Raw genomic sequence first — 19,059 nt, forward strand, 5'->3', positions numbered from 1 at the left:
TGGCCTTTCTGACCGCCCCTCAACCCGGCAGGGAGACGGAACCACAGCGCTGGTCCCATCCCAGGCGCCTGATGGACCCGGAGAGGTTCCGGACGGAGCTTGGGCCACTTCCTGAGGGTCTGGCTCACGGCACGGCAGAGGAACTAGCCGCAGCCTGGCAACGGGCTGCGGCTGGGGCTTTAGACCGTGTCGTGCCTCTGCGACCTCTGACCCGGCGCAGATCCCAACCGGCTCCTTGGTTCTCCGAGGAGCTGAGGGGATGAAACGCGGAGAAGACGCCTAGAGAGCTCCTGGAGGTCTAGCCGTTTAGAGGCTGATCGGACACTAGTTAGGTCCTATACTAGGACCTACCTAGTGGCACTGAGAAGCGAGGCGTTGCTCGCCTCCTCCCTCATTGCGTCGGCAGATAACCGCCCAGCCGCCCTGTTTGGTGACCCGTTCCCTCCTTCACCAGGGGCGGGATGACCCGTTGCAGGGGCGTGCTGAGGAGTTTAACGGTTATCTATACGATAAAATCGTTCAGCTTGAGACGGTTTAGACCAAACTTGCGGCGATTCAGATGAGGCGTCTGAGGGTGGTCTTGGTGATATTTTCTGGGATGAGTTTGACCCTGTGGCTCCGAGGACATGGACAGGTTGTTGGGTAGGCTGAATGCCACCACGTGTTTACTGGACCCGTGCCCTCCTGGCTGGTGCTGGCCACTCAGGAGGTGACACGAGGCTGGCTCCAGGCGATTCTGAGTGCCTCCTTGTTGGAGGAGTCTTTCCGGCCGCCTTGAAAGAGGCGGTGGTGAAACCCCTCCTCAAGAAGCCCTCCTGGACCCGGCTGTTTTAGGTAATTATCGTCGGTCTCCAACCCGCTTGGCGAAGGTTGTTGAGAGCATGGTGGCATATCAGTTTCCCTACACCTGGATGAAACTGTCTATCTAGACCCGTTCCAGTCCGGTTTCCGGCCGGTTACAGCACGGAGACGGCTTTGGTCGCGTTGGTGGATGATCTCTGGAGGGCCAGGGATAGGGGTTGCTCCTCTGTCCTGGTCCTATTAGACCTCTCAGCGGCTTTCGATACCATCGACCATGGTATCCTGCTGCGCCGGTTGGAGGGATTGGGAGTGGGAGGCACCGTTTATCGGTGGTTCTCCTCCTATCTCTCCGACCGGTCGCAGACGGTGTTGACAGGGGGGCAGAGGTCGGCCCCGAGGCGCCTCACTTGTGGGGTGCCGCAGGGGTCGATTCTCTCGCCCCTTCTGTTCAACATCTATATGAAGCCGCTGGGTGAGATCATCAGTGGCTTCGGTGTGAGATACCAGCTGTACGCTGATGACACCCAGCTGTACTTTTCCACACCGGGCCACCCCAATGAAGCTATCGAAGTGCTGTCCCGGTGTTTGGAAGCCGTACGGGTCTGGATGGGGAGAAACAGGCTCAAGCTCAATCCCTCCAAGACAGAGTGGCTGTGGATGCCGGCATCCCGGTACAGTCAGCTGAGTCCTCGGCTGACTGTTGGGGGCGAGTCACTGGCCCCGATGGAGAGGGTGCGCAACGGGCGTTCTCCTGGATGAACGGCTGTCTTTTGAAGACCATTTGACGGCCGTCTCCAGGAGAGCTTTCCACCAGGTTCGCCTGGTGTGCCAGTTGCGCCCCTTTCTAGACCGGGATGCCTTATGCACGGTCACTCACGCCCTCGTGACGTCTCGCCTGGATTACTGCAATGCTCTCTACATGGGGCTCCCCTTGAGGGGCATCCGGAGGCTTCAGTTAGTCCAGAATGCGGCTGCGCGGGTGATAGAGAGAGCCCCTCATGGCTCCCGTGTGACACCTATCCTGCGCAGACTGCACTGGCTACCTGTGGCCTTCCGGGTGCTCTTCAAGGTGCTGGTGACAATCTTTAAAGCGCTCCTTGGCATAGGGCCGGGCTATTTACGGGACCGCCTACTGCTACCAAATACCTCTCACCGACCTGTACGCTCTCACAGGGAGGGACTCCTCAGGGTGCCGTCAGCTAGGCAGTGCCGTCTGGCGACACCCAGGGGAAGGGCCTTCTCTGTGGGGGCTCCCACCCTCTGGAACGAACTCCCTCCAGGACTTCGTCAACTTCCGGACCTCCGAACCTTTCGTCGCGAGCTTAAAACACACCTATTCATCTGCGCGGGACTGGATTAGATTTTAAAAAATTGGTTTTAAGGGGTTTTTATTATTTATATTGTTTTAAAAATTAGGCTATAGAATAAGTTTTTTAATTGTTGTTTTTAATCTGTATTTATATGTGTTTTAACTGCCTGTGAACCGCCCTGAGTCCTTAGGGAGATAGGGCGGTATATAAATAAATAAATAAATAAATAAATAAATAAATAAATAAATAAATAAAAAAAACACTTAATGATAATCATAGGGTACAAATAAGCAATCAGGAAACAATCAATATCAATATAAATCATAAGGATTGCCAGCAACAAAGTTACAGTCACACAGTCATAAGTGGAAAGAGATTGGTGATGGGAACTATGAAACGATTAATAGTAGTGCAGATTCAGTAAATAGTCTGACAGTGTTGAGGGAATTATTTGTTTAGCAGAGTGATGGCCTTCGGGAAAAAACTGTTCTTGTGTCTAGTTGTTCTGGTGTGCAGTGCTCTATTGTGTCGTTTTGAGGGTAGGAGTTGAAACAGTTTATGTCCAGGATGCGAGTGATCTGCAAATATTTTCACGGCCCTTTTCTTGATTCGTGCAGGATACAGGTCCTCAATGGAAGGCAGGTTGGTAGCAATTACCATTTGTCTGGAATGGTATAGGGCGGTGATGGCGAACCTATGGCACGCATGCCAGAGGACACGCAGCGCCCTCTCTGATGGCACATGAGCTGTCACGCCAGTTCAGTTCTGCTGCGCATGCACGCACATCTCCCGCCGGCCAGCTGGTCTTCGCGTCTCTACCGTGCAAGCGCGGGGGTGGGGCACGTGTGGGGGGGTATGCGTGTATGCGCGGGGGGGAAGGGTTCATGTATGGGGCCACGCCAGTGGTGGGTTTGAAAATTTTTTACTACTGGTTCTGTGGGCTTGACATGGCTTGGTGGGCGTGGCATGGCTTGGTGGGCGTGACAGGGGAAGGATACTGCTAAATCCCCATTCCCTCCCCAATCTAGGGAAAGGATACTGCAAAATCCCCATTTCCTCCCGATCAGCTGGGACTCAGGAGGCAGAGAATAGATGGAGGTGGGGCCGGTCAGAATTTTTACTACCGGTTCTCAGAACTACTCAAAATTTCCGCTACCGGTTCTCCAGAACTGGTCAGAACCTGCTGAAACCCACCTCTGGGCCATGTGCAGATACACTTGAGGTGGGGCGCATGCTTTGGGCACTTGGCCCGGAAAAGGTTAGCCATCACTGGTACAGGGGGTCCTCTGCTTGAGCAGGGGGATGGACTAGAACAGAGTTCTCCAACCTTGGCAAATTTAAGCCTGGCAGACTTCAACTCCCAGAATTCCCCAGCTAGCAAAGCTGGCTGGGGCAATTCTGGGAGTTTAAATTCACCAGGCTTATAGTTGCCAAGGTTGGAGACCCCTGGACTAGAAGACCTCCAAAGTCCCTTGCAATCTCCTTATTCTATGTTCCCTGCCTCCCACCGACCGGTGCGCTCCCATAGAGAGGGTCTCCTCAGGGTGCTGTCAGCCAAACAATGCCGGCTGGCGACCCCCAGGGCGAGAGCCTTCTCTGTGGGGGCACCTGCCCTCTGGAATGAGCTTCCCCCAGGACTTCGTCAACTTCCCGACCTCCGGACCTTCCACCGCAAGCTGAAGACGTATTTATTCTTCCGCGCGGAACTGGCATAAAATGGGTTTTATTAGGATTTTAATGGGGTTTTTATGTTGTTATGTATTTTATATTTGAATTATCAGCCAATTTGAATAAGTTTTTTAACTCTGATTTTATTGTATTGTATTTATGAATGCTATTTTTATCTGGCTGTAAACTGCCCTGAGTCCTTCGGGAGAAGGGCGGTATACAAATTAAATTATTATTATTATTATTATTATTATTCTAAAGTTTCTTTATTTCACAGCTAGAGCGAACGTTTGAATCTAAGAAAATAAAATCTTACTACCTGCACGATTACGCCTGGAATATACTTCGTTATTCAGAGTTTTAATTGCAGATTGTAATTGCAGATTTTGAAGTGCCTTTCAATAGCTTTAATATCTGTGGTCTTAATGTCGGCTGGACATTGGAAATTTCCCGCCAAAAAGCTTCGGTAATTGGTGGCATAAATCACTTTAAACCAACGATCTCATAATTTGGTTTATTTTTCTTTCCAGGGAAACTTTATTTCTTTTCCGAGGGCCTTTTGTTTTGTCACCCCCACTACGGGAGCATAACCATCTCCAAAGCACACATGGTGTCCATCCAGTTCTATGACGGGGTAAGTGCATGCCAGCCTATTTGTATGAAATACGAAGTGAGAAGACCATGTGCTTTAATGGTTAGAGCACCAGGCTAGAAACCAGGAGACACCAGGAGTTCTAGTCCCTCCTTAGGCATGAAATTCAGCTGGGTGATTTTGGGCCAGTCCCCCCGCCCCTGTTGTGATCTGTCAGCAGCCTACGGAGCTGGCAAAGGAGTCGGACAGCGATGAGGCTGAGGGGAGGCCAGGGCCATCGGGGAGTGAGGTGCGGACTCCAGAGCCTCCAGAGACTGACAGTAGTGAGGCAGAGGAACAGGAGGAGCCTGTTCCTAATGCACGCATGAGAAGAGCTGCCAGAAGGCAAGAGCAGCTCAAGCAGAGAGGACAACTCGGGAGTAAGGCCAGGAGATGATTGGCCCCTCCCATAAGGCTTAAAACAGACCGGCAATGATGTTTGAGCTTTGCTGGAAAACAACGTTGTAGTTCTGCTTCGTTCGCTGCTTCATGTACATCTTTTTTTTGTGTGTGTGTCTTCTGGACATTTGCCAGGAAGGGCCTTTACCTAATTGGACCAAGGTTTGCGAGATAACTGAGGAATTTGTGTTGGGAGGCATTTGTTTTACTTTGAGTTGAACGACGCTGGGAATGAAGTAATTCCCAGCTGTTCGAATAAAGGTTTTTTTTCCCCACGGACTAAGTTTATTACTACCTACTTGGGCCTGGGTCACAACAACCCCCCACCTCTCTCTCTCTCTCAGCCCAATCTAGCACACATGGTCGTGGTGGTTTTTATTTATTTATTTTGAATTTATATTGCTGCTTATTCACCCGTGGTGACTCAAGGTTCCTTACCCCATATAAAACCACATTTAAAACAATAAAACCTTAACAAAAAGAATCAAAGAAAATCTCCACCCACTGCCCCGGTGACAGCCGATCACACGAGCCATTGAACGGGCTCCATCCCGCTCCGGGTTCCCCAGGCCCGCTTGCAGAACCAGGTCTTCAGCGCCTTCCGGAGGACTCTTAGAGTGGGGGGGCCGTTTTAATCTCTGGGGGAAATGATGTTCCAGTGAGAGAGAGGGAGCCACCACTGAGAAGGCCCTTCTTCTGGGTCCCACCAGGTGTATCTCCCTCGGGGATGGGACCCACAGCATTCCCTGCCTCCCCACTCTGAGGGGTCAGGTAGATGTGACCAGCAAGAGACGGTCCCTCAGATCAGAGGTCTCCAACCTTGGCAACTTTAAGACTCGTGGACTTCAACTCCCACAATTCCTCAGCCAGCTTTGCTTTGCTGACTGAGGGATTCTGGGAGTTGAAGTCCACAAGTCTAAAAGTTGCCAAGGTTGGAGACCCCTGCCTCAGATCACCTGGTCCCAAGCCATGGAGGGCTTTAAAGGGGACATCAGCAACACCTTGAATTGCCCCCCTGAAGCAAATTGGCAACCGATGCAGCTCCCGCAGGAGAGGTGATATGGGGAATATAGGAGATGGAAGGTGTGTTGGGGAGGTTCACTACCCTGAGTTGCTTATAAAGTAATAAAGGTGGAATTAAAAAAAAAAGAATCTAATCTCAATATTCCATAAAAGCAGAAGAGGTTCCTCTCAGCTTCTTCTCAGCCTGTTTTGGAATTCTTCAGAGCAAGGTTGAGTCCCTCCAGCTATAAAGTCTCATTATATTTATATCGCATTACATCTGCTTTTCTCTCCATCATCTCCCACATGGCATGCGAGCACTTGAAATAGTACCTTATAAATAGAATAGAATTGGGATGGGATGGGATGGGATGGGATGAGATGAGATAAGAAAGGATAGGATAGGATAGGATAGGATAGGATAGGATAGGATAGGATAGGATAGGATAGGATAGGATAGGATAGGATAGAAAATCTAGAATAGAATAGAATAGAATAGAATAGAATAGAATAGAATAGAATAGAATAGAATAGAATAGAATAGAATAGAATAGAATAGAATAGAATAGAATTTTTTTATGTGTGATTGGACACACAAGGAATTTGTCTTGGTGCATATGCTCTCAGTGTACATAAAAGAAAAGATATCTTTATCAAGAATTATAAGGGAAAAGAAGAAAGGGACGGAGGGAGGGAGGGAGGAAGGAAGGAATTAGGGAGGGAGAGAAGGAGGGAGGGGGAAAGGGAAAAGAAGAAAGGAAGGGAGGAAGGAGCTAGAGAGAAAGGGACAGGAAGGAAGAAAGGAAGGAATTAGGGAGGGAAAGAAGGAGGGAGGGAGGAAGAGTAGGATAGGAAGAGAAGAGAAGAGAATATTTTATTGGAGAGAGATGTGTATGTGAGAGAGAAACTGTGTGTGTGAAGAGAGAGGGAAACACACGTGCCTGTGTTTGTGTGTAGCTGACTGGGGAATTCTTGAAGCCCACCCCTCTTAAAAGTTGCCACGTTTCAAACACACGAAGCCACCTGACCCTCGTGGTCCTTCCCCATTCTCCATTTCTATCCTCCAAATTGCCCCAAAATCTCCTCCTCCTCCTCCTCCTCCTCCTCCTCCCCCCCTTATGATCAAAACACCATCAATCCCACCCTGTTCCCCACCCTTTAGCCCAACAACCCAACAACTTGCAAGCTCTGCGTGCCGGATTCCCACACACGGCCAGCCAGCGGATCACGCAAGGATCCGGGGCTGCCATCTTGGCAGATCTCAGCTGTGCCGCAAATAGTTTGGGGCAGAAATGTCCTTCTTTGCCCTCCGGGGGTTTGTTGTTGTTGTTTTTTTCCCTCTGCAAAGGGCCTGTTCGCTCTGATTAAATCTGCAAAACAAAAACAAAACCCACCGAAGCCAAAGCTTTTCATGGTGTTTTTTTCTTCTTCTCCCCTTTCAGTTCCTCTCCTGCTCTCCACTCCCCTCTTTGTAAGCCCCCCCCCCACAAAAAAAACCCCAGCTGGGTCTCAACCTCCTTTTTTTTTTTTTTTTTGCTATTGTTCGCTTTCAAAAATCTTCATTTTCTGTCAAAGCTCTCCCCCTTCCCCCAACTCCCGGGGCTATTTATGGGACCCTCTTGTCGCTCCTGAAACCGTAGCCAGGTCTATTTTATTTTATTTTATTTTTGTCCCAAGCAAAAACCCTTGAAAGGGAATTTGTATTGTTTTCACCAGAGAGCGGCCAGCCAGGGGTGAGGCTGCCCAGCTAAAAATAACACAAAGCAGGCAAAGAACGGGGCAGCGGTTGGGGACAGCGATAAAAAAATAAAAATAAGGGAAAGGGAAAAGATAAGAGGCTTGATTTCCATGGAAATTAGTACACAAGGGTGTGTTTTTCTCTTCAGCGGCCTCCTTTATTTATTTGTTTGCTTTTTTTTAACATTGGCTCCAGGCAACTTAGTTTTATCGACCGAGGATCTTGAACATGTCAGATTTCAGCTGAATTGTTGCATGGGCTCAAGGCCCCCCTTCCTAGCACCTGGAATAAGTTAAGATGTTCTAGAGCAGGGGTCTCCAACCTTGGTCCCTTTAAGACTTGTGGACTTCAACTCCCAGAGTTCCTCAGAGGGACTCTGGGAGTTGAAGTCCACAAGTCTTAAAGGGACCAAGGTTGGAGACCCCTGCTTTGCTGGCTGGGGGACTCTGGGAGTTGAAGTCCACAAGTCTTAAAGGGACCAAGGTTGGAGACCCCTGCTTTGCTGGCTGGGGGACTCTGGGAGTTGAAGTCCACAAGTCTTAAAGGGACCAAGGTTGGAGACCCCTGCTTTGCTGGCTGGGGGACTCTGGGAGTTGAAGTCCACAAGTCTTAAAGGGACCAAGGTTGGAGACCCCTGCTTTGCTGGCTGAGGGACTCTGGGAGTTGAAGTCCACAAGTCTTAAAGGGACCAAGGTTGGAGACCCCTGCTTTGCTGGCTGAGGACTCTGGGAGTTGAAGTCCACAAGTCTTAAAGGGACCAAGGTTGGAGACCCCTGCTTTGCTGGCTGGGGGACTCTGGGAGTTGAAGTCCACAAGTCTTAAAGGGACCAAGGTTGGAGACCCCTGCTTTGCTGGCTGAGGGACTCTGGGAGTTGAAGTCCACAAGTCTTAAAGGGACCAAGGTTGGAGACCCCTGCTTTGCTGGCTGAGGGACTCTGGGAGTTGAAGTCCACAAGTCTTAAAGGGACCAAGGTTGGAGACCCCTGCTTTGCTGGCTGAGGGACTCTGGGAGTTGAAGTCCACAAGTCTTAAAGGGACCAAGGTTGGAGACCCCTGCTTTGCTGGCTGGGGGACTCTGGGAGTTGAAGTCCACAAGTCTTCAAGGGACCAAGGTTGAAACTGGCTGAGGGACTCTGGGAGTTGAAGTCCACAAGTCTTCAAGGGACCAAGGTTGAAACTGGCTGAGGGACTCTGGGAGTTGAAGTCCACAAGTCTTAAAGGGACCAAGGTTGGAGACCCCTGCTTTGCTGGCTGAGGGACTCTGGGAGTTGAAGTCCACAAGTCTTAAAGGGAGCAAGGTTGGAGACCCCTGCTTTGCTGGCTGAGGGACTCTGGGAGTTGAAGTCCACAAGTCTTAAAGGGACCAAGGTTGGAGACCCCTGCTTTGCTGGCTGAGGGACTCTGGGAGTTGAAGTCCACAAGTCTTAAAGGGACCAAGGTTGGAGACCCCTGCTTTGCTGGCTGAGGGACTCTGGGAGTTGAAGTCCACAAGTCTTAAAGGGACCAAGGTTGGAGACTCCTGCTTTGCTGGCTGAGGGACTCTGGGAGTTGAAGTCCACAAGTCTTCAAGGGACCAAGGTTGAAACTGGCTGAGGGACTCTGGGAGTTGAAGTCCACAAGTCTTCAAGGGACCAAGGTTGGAGACTCCTGCTTTGCTGGCTGAGGGACTCTGGGAGTTGGTCCACAAGTCTTAAAGGGAGCAAGGTTGGAGACCCCTGCTTTGCTGGCTGAGGGACTCTGGGAGTTGAAGTCCACAAGTCTTAAAGGGAGCAAGGTTGGAGACCCCTGCTTTGCTGGCTGAGGGACTCTGGGAGTTGAAGTCCACAAGTCTTAAAGGGAGCAAGGTTGGAGACCCCTGCTTTGCTGGCTGAGGGACTCTGGGAGTTGAAGTCCACAAGTCTTAAAGGGTCCAAGGTTGGAGGCCCCTGCTTTGCTGGCTGAGGACTCTGGGAGTTGAAGTCCACAAGTCTTAAAGGGACCAAGGTTGGAGACCCCTGCTTTGCTGGCTGAGGACTCTGGGAGTTGAAGTCCACAAGTCTTAAAGGGACCAAGGTTGGAGACCCCTGCTTTGCTGGCTGAGGGACTCTGGGAGTTGAAGTCCACAAGTCTTAAAGGGACCAAGGTTGGAGACCCCTGCTTTGCTGGCTGAGGGACTCTGGGAGTTGAAGTCCACAAGTCTTAAAGGGACCAAGGTTGGAGACTCCTGCTTTGCTGGCTGAGGGACGGACCAAGGTTGGAGACCCCTGCTTTGCTGGCTGAGGGACTCTGGGAGTTGAAGTCCACAAGTCTTAAAGGGACCAAGGTTGGAGACCCCTGCTTTGCTGGCTGAGGGACTCTGGGAGTTGAAGTCCACAAGTCTTCAAGGGACCAAGGTTGAAACTGGCTGAGGGACTCTGGGAGTTGAAGTCCACAAGTCTTCAAGGGACCAAGGTTGAAACTGGCTGAGGGACTCTGGGAGTTGAAGTCCACAAGTCTTAAAGGGACCAAGGTTGGAGACCCCTGCTTTGCTGGCTGAGGGACTCTGGGAGTTGAAGTCCACAAGTCTTAAAGGGAGCAAGGTTGGAGACCCCTGCTTTGCTGGCTGAGGGACTCTGGGAGTTGAAGTCCACAAGTCTTAAAGGGAGCAAGGTTGGAGACCCCTGCTTTGCTGGCTGAGGGACTCTGGGAGTTGAAGTCCACAAGTCTTAAAGGGACCAAGGTTGGAGACCCCTGCTTTGCTGGCTGAGGGACTCTGGGAGTTGAAGTCCACAAGTCTTAAAGGGACCAAGGTTGGAGACCCCTGCTTTGCTGGCTGAGGACTCTGGGAGTTGAAGTCCACAAGTCTTAAAGGGACCAGGTTGGAGACCCCTGCTTTGCTGGCTGAGGACTCTGGGGTTGAAGTCCATAAGTCTTAAAGGGACCAAGGTTGGAGACCCCTGCTTTGCTGGCTGAGGGACTCTGGGAGTTGAAGTCCACAAGTCTTAAAGGGACCAAGTTGGAGACCCCTGCTTTGCTGGCTGAGGGACTCTGGGAGTTGAAGTCCACAAGTCTTAAAGGGACCAAGGTTGGAGACCCCTGCTTTGCTGGCTGAGGGACTCTGGGAGTTGAAGTCCACAAGTCTTAAAGGGAGCAAGGTTGGAGACCCCTGTTCTAGAGCAGGGGTCTCCAACCTTGGCAACTGAACTTGTGGACTTCAACTCAGAGTTCCTCAGCCAGCAAAGCTGGGAATTCTGGGAGTTGAAGTCCACAAGTCTTAAAGTTGCCAAGGTTGGAGACCCCTGTTCTAGAGCCGATGTTGTTCCTTAGTTGGGTGATGACATTTCTGCAAGAAAACGATTCAGCATGGAGAACATCAAGGATCCGACAGTGCTCTTCCTCCTCCTCCACCACCACCCTTGCAAACCCCACTCTCCTTCTAGCACTGATGACGTTACCTATTTGGGTCGTGAAATATCTGTGTTTTGTGGGTGGGTGTAAGAGAGAGATGCTTGTGTGTGTGTGTGAGAGGTGTGTGTTTGTATGTGTGTGAGTGGATGGGTGAGCGAAAGAGATGTGTCTGTGCAAGGAAGCAACCATGTTCAGAGTACACCAAGGACCCCACAGTCATCGTTGTCCTCCTCCTCCCCATTCCATACCCCCTTCCCTTCTAGCACTGATGAGGTTACCTAGTTGGGTCATGAAAGATCTACAAGAAAACTGCCAAGCTCAGAGAGCACCAAGGACCCATACTTTTTTTCTTTTTCCTTTTTCCTTCTTCTTCCTCCTCTTCCTTTTCTTCCTTCTCCTCCTCCTCCTCTTCTTCTTCCTCTGCCTCCTCCTTCCCCCTCCCCCCTTTTCCTCCACTCCTCTAACCCCCCTCCCTTCTAGCACTGATGAGATTACCTAGTTGGGTCATGAAAGGTCTACAAGAAAACCACCAAGTTCGGAGAGCACAAAGGACCCATTTCCTTTGTGCTGTGTTGATCTTCCGGCGTGAGCTGAAGACTCTTTTATTTCATCGCGCAGGACTGGCCTAATAGTTTTAAATAGTTTTTAAAGGGTTTTTTTTTGGATTTTTAGAATTATCGGCCAATTTAAATTAGTCTTTTATAGCTGGTTTTAATTTTTGTATCATTGTTTTATTTGGCTGTACACCGCCCTGAGTCCTTCGGGAGAAGGGCAGTATAAAAATCTAAATAATAAATAAAATAAATAAATAGAGCTACAAATATTCTCTTCAATTAGATGGATGTATAGCTGTGGTTTTTCAAACTTGGCAAATCTAAGACGTGGACTTCAAGTCCCAGAATTCCCCAGCCGGCTCAGCAAAACAATATTTCTTTCTTTCTCCATTTATTTATATAGTTATTATTTTTAACAAATAACCCAAGTTGGCAAACCACACCTTCCTCTTCCTAGTTTCTCCACTACAACAACAACCCTGTGAGGTGAGGTGGGCTGAGGGAGAGAGATGTACTGGCCCAAGCAGTTCACCCAACCACCTTATATGGTAAGGCAGAACTAGAACTCACCAGCTCCTGGTGTTTGACCCAAAGTCATCCAGCCAGCATTCAAACCAAAGGCAGGACTAGAACTCATCATCTCCTGCTTTCGAGCCTAGTGCCTTAGCCATAATGCTGGCTGGGGAATTCTGGGTGTTGAACTCCGGACATCTTAAAGTGATTTTAAAAAACACTAACATAGTGTAACATTGAGTTGCTTTGCTCCAGAGATTCTCCATACTGGTTCAGAAAACACAACCTTCATTAGTTGAGCAAGCCAGAATTATAGTCTGACTTTGCCCTGCTGTTATTTTCCAACTACCCTGGTGCTACAACTCCCAGGTTGGCTGGGAATGCTAGGATTTTAATAGTCCTGGTACACTTGGAAGATACTTGGTTAAGGCACAGTGTTATTCTTCTTCCTTTCTTAGCTATTTTCAATCTTGACTTACATCAGCTTTAAAACCAGCAATTAAAATACTGTTTTCCTGGCTTCAGAGCAGTGGTGAAATGCAAACTTTTTTGCTACCGGTTCTGTGGGTGTGGCTTGGTGGGGTCATGTGACTGGGTGGGTGTGGCCAACTTTTTTTTTTTTTACTTTTTAAAGCATTTTTTACTACCTATTCGCCCGAACCGGTAGTAAAAAAATGCTTTTAAAAAGTAAAAAAAGTTTCCGACGATCGTGCAGCACAGCTGTGATCATCGGAACCTTTTTAAAAAAAAACTTTTTAAAGCATTTTTTTATTACCGGTTCAGCCGAACCGGTAGTTTTTATCACTACCGGTTTGCCCGAACTGGAGCGAACCGGTAGCATTTCACCCCTGCTTCAGAGTAAAGGAACATCAACACCTTGGAGATACGGCCCTGGGATGCTGAAGACCAAGAATCCAAAAGAGGGATTATAAACTTCTTCCTCGCTTAATTTATATCAGAATCTCCATCCGTTAAGTTGTTTCCTTTTCTTTCTTCTTCTTTGTGTTTCAGGATTCTACCAGTGTGGTTGCCGCGCTTTTTATAGCATACAAGGCCTCTCTGCTTCCTCATTTGCCAGTCCAGCTCCACACTCCAAACAACCTCCTGATGATTGCGGTTTTCCCAAAATCAGCCCTTTATAAAGCTTTCTATTCCCAGGTAACGTCAGCTGTGCTCTGGGTTCGGTTTATGTGCAAACGTCTCTCCTTTGCTCTCCTGGCAGAGAAGATGCAGCGTGCCTGGTGAAGGAACCCACTGTTAACCCCTAATTATAAGGCGGGTTTTTTAAAAAATCCAAACGTGTTGATTGATGTCTTGTAGCATTGATTAGCAGAGCAATGACCAGCCTTGGCAATGTCCGGAAGCACAATTCAATTCACAGTTATTAAAGGATACCGATAGAGAGAACTTTTAATTCCATTTTGGTTCCCAGCATTCTATCGGTAACCAACCAGAGGCGCTCACCCTCGTTAACAAGTCCCATCGTCAAGCTTCATTTAAACAGTGATATATGCCTCATTGTTTTAAGTTCGACCTGCTTTGTCATTGTAGGTCTTTTCCGTCTGGCAACAGCAGGGAAATTCGGGAGTAACGTTAAAAATGATCCAGGACAATGGTCTGTCTGCGGAACAGGAGAGATTGTAAGCCGATGGCTTTTTATTCCAATTCTTGTATTGTACAAGCGGCATGGAAGAGAAGGCAGGGAAGGGGCTCTGTGGGGAAACGGTTGAGATAAAAGACTTGATGTTCTTGTAGACTTTACCCCAAGTTGAACGTTAAGGCAGGGGTGTCCAACCCTGATCACTTTAAGATCCCTGGACATCAGCTCCCAGAATTCCCCAGCCAGACAACTTTAAGACCCCAGGACATCAGCTCCCAGAATTCCCCAGCCAGCCAATTGTAAAACTCCTGGACTTCAGCTCCCAGAAGTCCCCAGCCAGACAACCTTAAGACCCCTGGATTTCAGCTCCCAGAATTCCCCAGCCAGACAACTTTAAGACCCCAGGACATCAACTCCCAGAATTCCCCAGCCAGACAACTTTAAGACCCCTGGATTTCAGCTCCCAGAATTCCCCAGCCACACAACTTTAAGACCCCTGGACTTCAGCTCCCAGAATTCCCCAGCCAGCCAATTGTAAAACTCCTGGACTTCAACTCCCAGAAGTCCCCAGCCAGCTGTGCTGGTTGGGGAATTCTGGGTGTTGGAAGTCCACAAGTCTTAAAAGAGGCCAAGGTTGGATACCCCTTGGTTTAAGACGTCGAGACCTAGTTGTATCTTTACACTTTTGTGTTGACGTGAGTTGTAAGGGCTAAACAATTCATTAGCGTCCTTCTTTTTAGACATTCCAATATGCAAAAGCTCTTTGAAGTCTTATCCTATCCTGCTGGAGAACGATGGAACCAAGTAAGACTGCTTACCAGCCTCCCAGATCTGGCCAGGTGAGAACTTCCCATAAGTCCTTTGTTCTGAGCCAAAGAAGTACGGAAGTCCAATTGCGCCATTTTTAATTCTATGATATGTAGGTCATATGCAGCCCTCCCACCATTGCTCAGCTGCAATTCCCAGCATCCTTGCCATTATCTATGGCAATGTTTCTCAACCTTGGCAATTTTAAGAGGTGTGGACTTCAACTCCCAGAATTCCCCAGCCAGCTGTACTGGCTAGGAAATTCTGGGAGTTGAATCCACAAGTCTTAAAAGAGGCCAAGGTTGGATACCCCTTGGTTTAAGACGTCGAGACCTAGTTGTATCTTTACACTTTTGTGTTGACGTGAGTTGTAAGGGCTAAACAATTCATTAGCGTCCTTCTTTTTAGACATTCCAATATGCAAAAGCTCTTTGAAGTCTTATCCTATCCTGCTGGAGAACGATGGAACCAAGTAAGACTGCTTACCAGCCTCCCAGATCTGGCCAGGTGAGAACTTCCCATAAGTCCTTTGTTCTGAGCCAAAGAAGTACGGAAGTCCAATTGCGCCATTTTTAATTCTATGATATGTAGGTCATATGCAGCCCTCCCACCATTGCTCAGCTGCAATTCCCAGCATCCTTGCCATTATCTATGGCAATGTTTCTCAACCTTGGCAATTTTAAGAGGTGTGGACTTCAACTCCCAGAATTCCCCAGCCAGCTGTACTGGCTAGGAAATTCTGGGAGTTGGTCCACACCTCTTAAAGTTGCCAAGGTTGAGAAACACTGATCTATGGAGACTCTCAATCATCTAGGTCATAGTTGTCTCAAAGGTGCTTTCACCAAAAGGCAACTGGATTTTCTTGGTTTTTCTTTTGAAAACATTTTGCTTCTCATCTGAAGAACTAAAAAAGCTTCTTGGATCAGAAGTAAAATGTTTTCAAAGGAAAAAAACTAAAAAACTCCAGGAAAGAAAGCACTTTTGGGACATCCTTGTTATTGGTCCTACTTTTGGGAATATTTGGGAGCTGTACCTATGAACAAGATGCCTGTTTGTCCTGTGTGAAGGTCTCTTTCATTGAATTAGTGGGAATTTTCTGGGATTGTAACAAGTGATGTATTCTTTAGTTGAGTTAACTCCAAAGAAGTAGGTGGTCCAGGTAGATTTTTTGCAAAGAACTTGGAGTTGTTTTGCAATGATCTGTTTTCTACGTGCTTTCTAACTTTTTCATCCATCTTCAACATTGTGATTCCCAGATCGCCTCGCATTCAAATATTAACGAGATATGCTAGGCAAGCTTCTTGTGATCAGTCAGGGTTGAGTAGGTGCTCCATGTTTGGGTTGGACCAGTGTTTCACAACCTTAACAACTTGAAAATGGGTGAATTCTCAACTCCCAGAATTCAGCTGACTGGAGAATTCTGGGAGCTGAAGTCCACCCAAGTCGCCAAGATTGAGAAATATTGGTTGGACAAAGTCATTAGAACATGAAGCCTTCTCAGATAGTTCAGCTCCATCTTGGCTGGTCTACATGGATATAAAGCAGGTCTTCAGAGGATTCCTTTCAGTGCATCTCCAAAAAAGCAAATAGACTGAATGTGAGGACAATAAAGTGGAGTAATTCTGACTCCACTTATTCCTTCAAAGTTTTCTACAGCACTTTACTATCGGTAGCGTCAGCCAAGAACCAGTGATGAGGTTGCATCTGCCAGTACTTCTGCAGCAGACTGAGGACATTCCTAATAATGAGAAAGAGAATGATAAGGTAAGTTGGTCATTGTAAATCATGCATTACTTTTCATCTCCCAATTTGCTGTTCGCTTTACACGATTTATAATATTTCTGTGTCCTTCTGGTTTCAACTACTGAGTCATACAGAGTCCCAGTGGTAATTCAGTTTATTCAAGGTCAAGAGATAACAAAAGAATGCAATCCAGAAAAGAGCCTCAGACGCTTGTCTGAATGATTGGCTTTTAAATAGGAGCACGCAGAAGAAGAGTCCAAAATCAGTCCAAGGTTCCAAGAGCAGGATCAGGATTATCGGCCAATCCAGAGGTCAGAAGTTCAAGGTTTCTTTGGCGAATGGGATTCGCGGGAACATCACGCAGGCACTGGAGTCCAGATGTTGTTTCCAGCAAAAGGAATATGAGTCAGAGTTGCCTCTTAAATCAGGCTGCAGATCAAGAGATTTATTATCTTGCTTGGCAAGGAGCCTCATAGAACTCCGCTCTGCGGTCCCCTCTACCTGTGTGCAGGATTAGGACCTTATCTTCATCTGGCTGTCCCAGCGGTCCCAGTGCCACTATTTTTGATCAGCCTCCTGGCTTGGTGACTCTTGACGGTGTCTCCTGAGACAGATATTCCACAGGCTCAGCTGGAGCAGCTTCTTCCGATTTAAAATTCTGAGTCCTGCGCCTAAATAGTGATAGTCCCTAACTATTTTTTACAAAAGGTATGACAGTTTTATAATCTCATTCCTATTTCTTTTTGAGGTGGTGATTACCATCTTGACAGGTCTTCCTGGGTGCCAATCAAGTGAATTGTGCTCGTTCTTGGTCACATTTAACAAAGAATATGGAAGGTTGGTAGAACCTGATTTATTTATATATATATATTTTACGCTTTCTTGATGGCTGATTAAAAGTTACGTTCAGCTGAAATGCTTGGCGGTCTTAACACCGTGCGGGTGTTGGAGACCCAGGGGTCTCCAACCTTGGCAACTTTAAGACTTGTGGACTTCAACTCCCAGAGTTCCTCAGAGGGACTCTGGGAGTTGAAGTCCACAAGTCTTAAAGGGACCAAGGTTGGAGACCCCTGCTCTAGAACATCTTAACTTATTCCAGGTGCTAGGAAGGGGGGCCTTGAGCCCATGCAACAATTCAGCTGAAATCTGACATGTTCAAGATCCTCGGTCGATAAAACTAAGTTTTGCTGGCTGAGGGATTCTGGGAGTTGAAGTCCACAAGTCTTAAAGTTGCCAAGGTTGGAGACCCCTGATCTGACCGATCTCCCAGAAAGGACAGTTACCCCCCCAAACATCATGCAAAATGTTTACTTCTCCAGCTATAAGCACTTTCTAGAGATGTTGAAGGGACGTGGTGGCTCAGTGGCAAGGCTGAGCTTGTCGATCAGAAAGGTTGGCAGTTCAGCGGTTCGAATCCCTGGCGCCTCATAAACAGGGTGAGCTCCCGTTGCTTGTCCCAGCTTCTGCCAACCTAGCAGTTCGAAAGCAGGTAAAAAATGGAAGTAGAAAAATAGGGACCACCTTTGGTGGGAAGGGAACAGCGTTCCGTGCGCCTTTGGCGTTGAGTCCTGCCGTCCACATGACCACGGAGACGTCTTCGGACAGCGCTGGCTCTTCGGCTTTGAAATGGAGATGAGCACACCGCCCCCTAGAGTTGGGAACGACTAGCACAAATGTGCAAGGGGAACCTTTAGAGCTGTGAGGATTGTATCTCTCAGCTCGCAGCCAGCTTGAAAACAGGAATTCTGACCGTCGCAGGCCCATCACGAGTAGAAGTCCCATCTATAGAGAGGCTGTTCAGTTGGCCGAAATAATTCAGATAAACCCTGTTTTGGTGGAGATCTTGCTGCTCTCTAAGCTCGGTGGCTTTCCTGCAGGCATTTCATGCACACATCAAGCAGTGCTGATAAGGTTATCTAGTTGGTTAGTAAAACGTCTGCAAAGAAAGTCGACACAGAAATAGAATAACGGAGTTGGAAGGGACCTTGGAGGTTTTCTAGTCCAACCCACCGAGTCCACGGAGCATAAAGGACCCCACAGTCTGCCTCCTCTTCCTCCTCCACTCGCTTCCTTCACTCTGCAAATCTCACTCCCTTCTAGCACTAATGATGTTAACCTAGTTTGGTGTCGTGTCCCACTCCTCCGCTGACGGCTGGGTCAGGGAAATCCGAATCAGGCTTGCCTCTGCAGCTCTGCCCAAAGTCCTAGCAAAGTCCTCAGAGCAGGCAGGAGACCAGAAAGTGACTTCAGCAAGATAAGTTCGACTCTGCCTGACTCAGAGACTGCCAGAAAGCAGATCCTTTATATAGGCCATGGGGTGTGGCTCCATGACTCAGCACTTATCCAGGCCTGCCCCTCCCTTCCTTCTGTTGCCTCCGCCTATCCAGTCTTCTGATGCGAGGGTCACTCCAATCAGCAGCTGTTGGAAATAAACTTTCCTCAGGCTCACATGCTGTGGAGGAGGGGGAGGGGTCTAGCTGCTCCGTTTGCCTGGGCATGGAGCCAGGGCTGGGGCCGGGGGATGCTCCCTCCTCTGCAGCCTGCTTGGGCATAGAGCCAGGGCTGGGACCGGGAGGTGCCCCCTCCTCTGCAGCTTGTCTGGGCATGGAGCCAGGACTGGGGCCGGGAGGCATACATTCCTCCGTGTTCGGGAGCAGATAAGCAGACCCCGGCTGCGGTGAGGGCGGACAAGACACAACATTTGGTAATGAAACGTCCGCAAGAAAACAACCAAGTCCAGAGAGCACCAAGGACCACATATTGCTTTTCCTCCTCCTCCCCCCTTCCCCATCCTCTCTGCAAGCCCCACTGCCTACTAGTGCCGATGATGTTCCCTAGTTGGGTCATGAAACACCTGCAAGAAAACCCCCAAGTTCAAAGACCACCAAGGAGCCCACAGTCCTCCTCCTCCTCCTCCTCCAGAAACC

The 19,059-nt window shown here is 48.6% G+C and overlaps 1 protein-coding gene across 1 annotated transcript in view; it reads left to right on the forward strand.

Annotated features, from left to right (window-relative positions):
- DNAAF9 (dynein axonemal assembly factor 9) overlaps nucleotides 1-19,059 on the forward strand; it is a 137,874-nt gene that overhangs the window by 65,858 nt on the left and 52,957 nt on the right. Inside the window, exons 21-26 of the mRNA XM_058192901.1 lie at nucleotides 4,310-4,413; nucleotides 12,994-13,140; nucleotides 13,534-13,622; nucleotides 14,323-14,421; nucleotides 16,036-16,153; nucleotides 16,881-16,969. Of these exons, the coding sequence (XP_058048884.1) occupies nucleotides 4,310-4,413; nucleotides 12,994-13,140; nucleotides 13,534-13,622; nucleotides 14,323-14,421; nucleotides 16,036-16,153; nucleotides 16,881-16,969 (646 nt within the window). The remainder of the gene's footprint in view (nucleotides 1-4,309; nucleotides 4,414-12,993; nucleotides 13,141-13,533; nucleotides 13,623-14,322; nucleotides 14,422-16,035; nucleotides 16,154-16,880; nucleotides 16,970-19,059) is intronic.

The sequence above is a fragment of the Ahaetulla prasina genome, chromosome 8 (assembly GCF_028640845.1).
Source record: "Ahaetulla prasina isolate Xishuangbanna chromosome 8, ASM2864084v1, whole genome shotgun sequence".
In the NCBI taxonomy this organism is placed as follows: domain Eukaryota; kingdom Metazoa; phylum Chordata; class Lepidosauria; order Squamata; family Colubridae; genus Ahaetulla; species Ahaetulla prasina.